General features: G+C 50.4%; 1 protein-coding gene across 3 annotated transcripts in view; it reads left to right on the top strand.

Annotated features, from left to right (window-relative positions):
- Positions 1-5,469: 5,469 nt before the first annotated feature.
- The window catches only part of LOC127585673 (uncharacterized), a 37,609-nt gene continuing 34,080 nt past the window's right edge, over positions 5,470-8,998 (top strand). For all 3 annotated transcript variants that reach the window (XR_007958551.1, XM_052043326.1, XM_052043325.1), the window contains exon 1: positions 5,470-5,724. Coding sequence is in view for 2 of the 3 variants with exons in the window: in XM_052043326.1 (XP_051899286.1) it covers positions 5,669-5,724 (56 nt within the window). In the remaining variant the exon portion in view is untranslated. The remainder of the gene's footprint in view (positions 5,725-8,998) is intronic.

Genomic DNA, 8,998 nt, shown 5'->3' with positions numbered 1-8,998 from the left:
CCCTTCCATTCACAACTCCTTGGATGGCAATGCATCAGTCTCCATTGGCCAGGAACGTGCAGCTGCATAAATAATAGTCCCTTTGGCCCAACCCACCCGTGCCGACCTAGTTACCCACCTGAGCTAGTTAAACGTTGCAATTGTACCCACCTCTACAGCTTCCTCTGGCAGCTCGTTCCATGTACCCACCACCCTCTGTGTGAAAAACTTGCCCCGCAGGTCTCCTTTAAGTCTCTCCCCTCTCACCTTAAACCTATGCCCTCTGGTTTTAGACTCCCCTACCCTGGGGAAAAGACATCCACCTTATCTATGCCCCTCATGATTTTATAAACCTCTACAATGTCACCCCTCAGCCTCCGATGCTTCAGACTATAACAGTGGTTCAGAGAGGCAGACATCCCACAGCTAGCGTCTCCTCAATGTCATTCCAACATCTTTGAGGAACGTTAATATAACGAACAGATTTCACCAATCACTCTGGCTGATTTAGAGTACATTATGCCAACAGCAGGATTGAAATCAGTGCACCATACATGGTGTTTTTCTGGAAACTTGACATCTGAACCCATGCCGTGCCGACACTGGGAGGGTCTGATGGGGGAAATGCAGAGGGAACTTTACTCTGTACTTAACCTGTGTCCCTCAGGTCCCTCCTCTTCCCTTGCTGGATGAGTGAACAGCGGTCTAAATACTCAACACAACTGAAGACAAAACAGCTCAGAAGATTCACTCCCTGCACCACCAGAGAGTTGAGACGGAGTATGTGCCATCTCTGAAAAGTATTGCAACTATGGACCTAGGCTAATCCAACATCCTCTCACAAACCTGCAACTTATTCACCAAGATCGACAAAGGCAGCAGGCACAAGGGAACACCACCACCTGAATGCTTCCTTGGTCACGCGCCATCCTGGCTTGGAAACATTGCCGTGGCTCTGTAATTTCTGGATCTGAATCTGTTGATAGTTCTGTGGAGGTACCTTCACCAGGAGGGTAGCATGGGTTCAAGAATGTGGATCACTGGCACCACCTCATGGGCAGTTGGGGATGTGCAATCCCATTTCCAATACAGGCTGTCGTCGGGTTACGAACGCCTGACTTTTGGACACCTCTACATACGAACGAGCTCCCATAATATTATTAAATTCGAAAATACAACGTACGTAGTTACATTTATTCCTATGAATGACAGAATTAGTTTCCGGTCTCTCTCTACATTTAGTAATTGTTCTTTCTTATCAGTCTTCTGTGCTTTTGATGCCATTCAGTACAATATTCTGGAGGTACGGTTACCATACTGAGTGATTTTTGTGCATTTTCCGACTTACGGACAAGATCAACTTACGGACATCTGTACAAACGAACACGTCCATTACACAGTGATGGTCTGTAACTAAATAGTAGAAATAAAACCTGTTCTGTTCTCGGCCTGGAACTGTGAAATGGAAGCTGTACTTTGCATCGAACCCATGCAGGACCTGCCCTCAAAGGGCTCGGAATGGTTATGTTATAATTAGTTATTTAACATGATTAACACATCACACATTATGTACATATTGGATGTGTTTCCAAAGGGCAAGATAAAATATCATCTGAACAGCACGTGGATTTTGGGGCAGGGATGGTGCAGAAGCTCTCGTTAGTTTGGGTGTTGGACGCTACTCCAATTACAGCCTGTGCCCAGCTCATCAATCTGAGTGTGCATCATCTGAGAAAATATCAAGGGCAGAAGGTATCAGGTGGGGCATCAGATGAATCATTGGGTGGGCATCAAGTGAAGCATCAAATGGGGCATCATGTGAAGCAACAGGAGGGTATCAGGTGTGTTACGGACTCAGTGAAAGTCCCTTTAAGATAGAGAGTGTGTGTGTATGTGTGTGTGGGGCGTGCTTACGTCAATAGAAGATAAAGGACGTAATGACGTTGTTGAAGAGGTCAGAAGAAGAAGAAAGAAGGAGAGAGAGAGAGAAGGGAGAGAGACACCAGCCTGCTTGTTTTCTCTATCGATGGATGAGAAACAATAACTGTGTTTGCCATAGAAATCCATGTATGGAAGTTGGAAGTAATCCGGTGGAGTTCACTTTGTTGCTGACCTGTAGAAGGAAACAGGTATTTGTGTGTGGACGACCACGGTTCGGATGCTTTTCGGGGTGAGGAAGTCACTACCGAGTAAACACTGGTGTCGTTTGGGTTCCATCGTGGAACATTTGGATTTCGTATTTACTCTCTCTATGTTTCTCTACGTCTACGTCTTATCTTCAGACAACGGTGGTTGTTGAAGAAGCCCTTGCTCATGTTTCACCTTATGGCTTGCGGAACTGAACTTTAAGAACCATTCCGGAACTGGGAGTTTTGGACTTTGTCACACACACACACGACGAGTTTAGTTTTGGGGTTAACGTTCGAGGTTTAACATTTTTGAATTCTAACATACTACCATTTTTACTTTTATTTTACGTATTATCATAAGTAGTGATTAATAAAATAGTTTTTAACACTGAATCATGCTCAGTGTGTTTCTTTTGTTGCTGGTTCGTGACAGGTGGGCATCGTGGGCATCAGCTGAAGCATCAGGTGGGTATCATGGGGTATCAGATGGGTATCAGGCACATACGGAAAGAATAGAGAGGGAGTAAAACTGAAACAAGGGCAAAGAGCAAATATGCACGTTGGACACAGAAGGAGGGAATCCAGAGTCTTCTGTAGTTTACTTAAGCAATGAATGGCTGTACGAGGAACTGTGTGGCCAAATACGGACCCGAAAGAAAATCCAAGTATCTGTCTTTACCAAGGAGGAAGCTGCTTCCAAAGACCCTGTGGCTCCTTCAGATACCAGGTGGTTTAACATTGATACGGGGATAATAGAGAAGCTGGCTCTACTTCAGATAAATGTGACTAGGTCTGGTGGTGGGGGTGGGGGGGGTGGGGGAGGGTCAAATTTACACAACTACTGGCCATTATTTCCAATCCTCCTTGGACATGTTGGTAACCCAGATTTTACACCCTCATTCAAAAAGGAACAGAAACATGTTTAAAAACAAAGGAAAGGAAAAACCTATAAATAAACTCAAAAAGCTGAGAAAAGTTGGCAGTGGGAGACACAAGAGACTTCAGAGGCTGGAATCTGGAGCAACACACAAAACACTAGAGGAACTCAACAGGTCAGGCCGCATCTATGGAGGGAAATGGACAGTCGATGTTTTGGGTTGAGACCCTTCATCTGGACTGAAAGATTGAGGGAAGATAGCCAGTATAGAGGCGTGCCGACCCTCTCCCCTCACCTGGATCCACCAGCTTCATCCCTTGTCTCCAACATTTTATATTGGCTAGCTCCCCTCTATCTTTCAGACCAGGTGAAGACTGGCAGTGGTGTCGTTACTCGGAGCATGGTGTTTCCTGATCTGGTGCACTAGTTGCCATTTTAAAATTTGTGGAAACTTGTAACTGTGGCAATGACGAAGAGGATTGTGAAAGAGCTCGAGAGGACACATACAGGCTGTTGGATCGGGCACTTGCAACAAAGAACTGTGAAGGGATATGTTTTACTAGGAAGAACAAGGCAACAGGACATAAAGGGTAGAATTCTAAACAGGGTGCAGAAACAAAAATATTGTCCATGTGCACAAATTTTTCACAGTGGCAGAAGGGATTGAGAAAGTGTTTAAAAAACATGCAGGAGTAGCAGTCAGAGAGATATCAAGTATCCCATCAGGCTCTGAAAGGTCACTCAGCTGGTTAAAAAAAGAGGCTGGGAACCTGCCTTGGTGAAGCAGCCAGCGTAATCAAAGACCCCACCCACCTGGGTCATTCTCTCTTCTCTCCTCTTCCATCAGGTAGAAGATGCAGGAGCCTGAGGGCACGTACCACCAGGCTCAAGGACAGCTTCTATCCCACTGTGATAAGACTATTGAACCATTCCCTTATACGATGTGATGGACTCTGACCTCACGATCTACCTTGTGTGACTTTGCACCTTATTGCACTGCACTTTCTCTGTAGCTGTGACACTTTGCTCTGTACTGTTATTGTTTTTACCTGTACTACCTCAATGGACTCTGTACTAACGCAATGTAACTGCACTGTGTAATGAATTGACCTGTACGATCACTATGCAAGACAAGTTTTTCACTGTACCTCGGTACAAGTGACAATAATAAACCAATACCAATACCAAAGGGGGAAGGAAGATCACATGTTTGACACCTGGTCAGTATCAACGTGAGAACATGGGTGAGATAACATTGTGTCCCACTGTGAACCATCCGGAGAACAGAAGAAGCAAATGGGGATGTTTTGGGAACTGACATCTTGTGAAAGGGACTATCTGATAAACAGCAAATAGACAGTCTGATAAGGAACCAGTGGTTGAGGTAATTGTGGAATGATGCCAGCAGGGATTTGAAGGGGTTAAAAAAACACATACTGGTATGGATAAGGACTGGTCTTATAGCTGTGTAATTGGCACTAAAGAACTGAGCAATATCGCTAAGTTATGCAAAGAAATGTATAAAAAGGAGTCTTATGAGATAACTGACAGCAGGTGAGCAGCTTTAAGTTCCTGGGCATCAACATCTCAGGGGATCTAGCCTGGGCCTAACACATTGATGCAATCACGAAGAAGGCACGCCAGCAGCTCTACTTCATTAGGAGTTTGAGGAGATTTGGTACGTCACCAAAGACTCTTGCAAATTGTACAGTGGAGAGCATTCTGACTGGTTCAATCACCGCCTGGTATGGAGGCTCCAATGCACAGGATCGAAAGAGGCAGCAGAGGGTTGTAGATTCAGCCAGCTCCATCACGGGCACAACCCTCCCCACCACTGAGGACACCTTTAAGAGGCAGAGCCTTAAGATCCTTAATCTATCATTAAGCACCTTCATCATCCAGGACATGCCCTCTTCTCGTTATTACCATCGGGGAGGAGGTACAGGAGCCTGAAGACCCACACACAACGATTCAGGAACAGCTTCTTCCCCTCCACCATCAGATTTCTGAACAGTCCATGAACACTACCTCGTTATTCCTCTTTCGCACTATTTATTTATTTACTTTTGGGGTAACTTCTAGTAATTTTTATGTCTTGCACTGTCCTGTTACTGCAAAACAACAAATTTCACACATATCACGGGCACAGCCCTCCCCACCACTGACAGCATCTCCAGGAGGTGCTGCCTCAAAAAGGATCCCCAAAATACCCTCTTCTCAGTGCTACTGTCCAGGCAGGAGGTACAGAAGCCTGAAGTCCCACACCACCAGGTCCAGGAACAGCTACTTCCCTTCAACCATCAGGTTCTTGAACCAACCTGCAGAAACCCAACCCCACCTCAGCAACAGAACACTACGGCCCACCTCTTGCATTACCAATTTTTTTAATGCACTAAGGTCTTGAATTGCACGATCTTCCTCCTCTCTGCAGAATTGATGTTCCGTGTGTTTGAATCCATGATGCAGCTGCAAGGAGGTTTTTTATTTGCACCTGTACCTCACTGTACTTGTGCCCACGACAACAAACCTGACCAGGTCCCAGACTCTGTGAGGACTGAGGGAACAGGCGGGCACGTCCCTCAGAGAGGGGCATCTGCTGACGGGACCCCGCAGAGGAGGTTCACTGGGGGCAGTCAGGGCGCCGTCCCGTCCCGGGTAATGGGTGTGGCCGCCCGCGGGCCCGATGCCTGAGCTCCGCCCGCCGACTGTCCCAGGAGAAGGAGAAAGAAGCGGCGGAGGGTGAGTGGGGCTGCTCGGCGGGTCGGGGCCGGGGGGCCGAGGCCGAGGGAGCGGGAGGGGGGCCCCGGGGAGATTGAGCTGAGGCCCCCGGTTGCCAGGCCGGAGTCTCGGGCTTTCGGCGCCGGCGGTTCTGGCTTCTCGGTCGCTAATTGCCGGCGGGTTGCGGGACTTTAGCCCGCTGGAGAATAATGAGAGCGCTCCCCCAGGCCCGGGCGCCCCCTCCCCTCAGTACCCTGCACCTCTCTCACCCTCCCTATGCACTCTCCTCCTGACCCCTCACCGTCCTCTGCCTGCCCCCCTTCAGTACCCTTCGTCTTCCCCCTCTCCCCCCTTCCACTCCTCTGCCCCTCCCCTCTCCCCCGCCCCTCCCCCCTCCTCCTCCCCCCTCCCCTCCCCCCCTCCTCCTCCCCCTCCCCCTCCTCCCCCTCCCCCTCCCCCTCCCCCCCTCCTCCCCCTCCTCCCCCTCCCCCCTCCTCCCCCTCCCCCTCCCCCCCTCCCCCCCCTCCCCCCCTCCCCCCCCTCCCCCTCCCCCCCTCCCCCCCCTCCCCCTCCCCTCCCTCCCCCTCCCCTCCTCCCCCTCCCCCCCTCCTCCTCCCCCTCCCCCTCCCCCCCCTCCTCCCCCCCTCCCCCTCCCCCCCCTCCTCCCCCCCTCCCCCTCCCCCTCCTCCCCCCCTCCCCCTCCCCCTCCTCCCCCCCTCCCCCTCCCCCTCCCCCTCCTCCTCCCCCCCCTCCTCCCCCCCTCCCCCTCCCCCTCCTCCCCCCCTCCCCCTCCCCCTCCCCCTCCCCCTCCTCCCCCCTCCCCCTCCCCCTCCTCCCCCCTCCCCCTCCCCCTCCTCCCCCCTCCCCCTCCCCCTCCCCCTCCCCCTCCCTCCCCCTCCCCCTCCCCCTCCCCCTCCCCCTCTCCCCCCCCTCCCCCCCCTCCCCCCCCCCCCCCCCCCTCCCCCCCTCCTCCCCCCCTCCTTCCCCCCTCCTTCCCCCCTCCTTCCCCCCTCCTTCCCCCCTCCTTCCCCCCTCCACCCACCCTCTTCCTGACTCCTCAGCCTCCTCTGCCTGCCCCCCTTCCTCAACATCCTCATGCCCCTCCCTCAGTGCCCTTCACCTGTCCCCCTCAACACCCTTCGAATGCCCCTCCCTCAGCTCTGCACGTCCCCTTCCCTCAGCACAATGTGCCTGCCCTCCTCCCTCAGCACCCCCTGGTAACTCTCGAAGTGTTTGTCACTGGGTGTGACCTTTCCATTGCATGGTATAACAGTGCTTATGAGGTAAACTGGTGTAATTACCTGTTTACTGGAAATCCATAATTTATCTTTAGAGTGTAATCAAATATTTACTGTGCTCCCACCTTGTTTCAGGCACGGTGATAACCATGAACTCTGGATAGAGCACCTCAAGCCAGTGGGATTGGGGGGAAGTGGGAATCCCTGGTGAAATTGATCCCTCTGCGGAGAAGCCCACTTAACCAGTGGGACCATTTGTAAATAGTTCCCCATCTTCTGGACCTGTGTGGGGGGAGACTGGTGTCTCCCTGCCTCGAGGGCTCCACCTGGATTTCAGGTCAGGAATGGTGAGGCCGCCCTTTAGTCTGAAGCCTGGGATAAGGAGGGATTCTGGCCCATTGCCCGGATTCCTCAGTACAATTCCGGGTGGGCTTCTCTGCAATTGACCCTTGGGGTGGGAATGTGATGGAGATGGGGTCTGTTGGTGCATTTAGGACAATTGCCACACAATGTAGTGGGGGTGGGGGTGGGGGTGGGGGGAGGATGTGGACTGGTGGTAGTGATTATACAGAGGTGATGCGGTCAATATGGATTTAGAGACCCAATCAGTGGTAGATTCCACTGTGCACCCACTGAAATTCACCTTTTCCACACTGAAGAATTATAGGACCTGTTTGGGGGAATATATAAAAAAAATCAGGGGTTGCTGTAATAAAGTCCAGCTCGCTGTTGACCTGTGCTTGCAGCTGGTGCTGTTTGTGGGGCTATCCATGCTCTCAAGAAGACGGTGAACCATGCAGATGTGACCTCCAATTAAGCAGTGTTGGTTTAAGGTGTCCCTCACTGGGCTGATGAGTAACTCAGCTCTCTCCCCACAAAGGGGTGTTGGTGATGGGATTTAAGGTACTTTTTGACATGAAGGTAACCATCGCTAGCCTCAGCATTATCGATCCACAGGTTTAGCAATCTCTTGGCCCTCCAGGAAGGGAGATGTGCAGTGAGACTTCTGCAGGAGGCTGTCACTGTTCTGACACCAGACGGCTTCTGGTTAGGTGGGCTAATACATGGGTTATCTCAGCTTCCAGTTGGTGGCTGTTTTATTGACTCTGATTTTTCGGTTGGAGAGCAGAAAACTGCAGATGCTGGAATTCTGAAATCAAAATAAAGAGCTGGAAATACTCAGCAAGTTGAGCAGCCTCTGATGGTGACAGAAATTGTTAACATTTCAAATCTGATGAAAGGTCAGTGACTGAAATGTCATCTCTGTTTCTACTCCACAGATGCTGCCAGACCTGAATGTTTGGAGCATTTTCTGTTTTTATTTTTAGCTGGAGAGCCTGTGCCAGAACACTTGCACCACATAGTTTGCTTGGGTGATGTGCCTTTGCTGTTTGTGAATGTGTACACACCCAGATTTGGTATATCTACTATTGAATGGTTCCTTTATGCAATGAGATGGACTATGACCTCACGATCTACCTTGTTGTGACCTTGCACCTTATTGCATTGCACTGCACTTTCTCTGTAGCTGTGACTTTACTCTGTACTGTTATTGTTTTTGGCCGTACTAGGGCGGCACGGTAGTGTAGTGGTTAGCACGACACTATTACAGTGCCAGCGATCGGGGTTCGATTCCCGTCGCTGTTTGTAAGGAGTTTGTACGTTCTCCCATGTCTGCGTGGGTTTCCTCCGGGTGCTCCGGTTTCCTCCCACATTCCAAAGATGTACGGGTAGGTTAATTTGGGTTTAAAATGGGCGGCGCGGACTCACTGGGCCGGAAGGGCCTGTTACCACGCTGTAAGTAAAATTTAAATTTACATTAAGGCACTCTGTACTAAGTCAATGTAACTGCACTGTGTAATGAATTGACCTGTACGATCGGTTTGTAAGACAAGCTTTTCACTGTACCTCGGTACAAGTGACAATAATAAACCAATACCAATACCATATCTAAGCATGCTTTAACAAAGCGTCTGCTCTCCTGAGCTCCATCAATGGTAGAGGTGTGCATCTGGTATTACAGATCCATACCTTGGACCTTCAAGCTTTGGCTTCCC

The sequence above is a fragment of the Pristis pectinata genome, chromosome 33, assembly GCF_009764475.1.
Source record: "Pristis pectinata isolate sPriPec2 chromosome 33, sPriPec2.1.pri, whole genome shotgun sequence".
Taxonomy (NCBI): domain Eukaryota; kingdom Metazoa; phylum Chordata; class Chondrichthyes; order Rhinopristiformes; family Pristidae; genus Pristis; species Pristis pectinata.
This window is presented reverse-complemented; position numbering and strand designations above follow the sequence as displayed.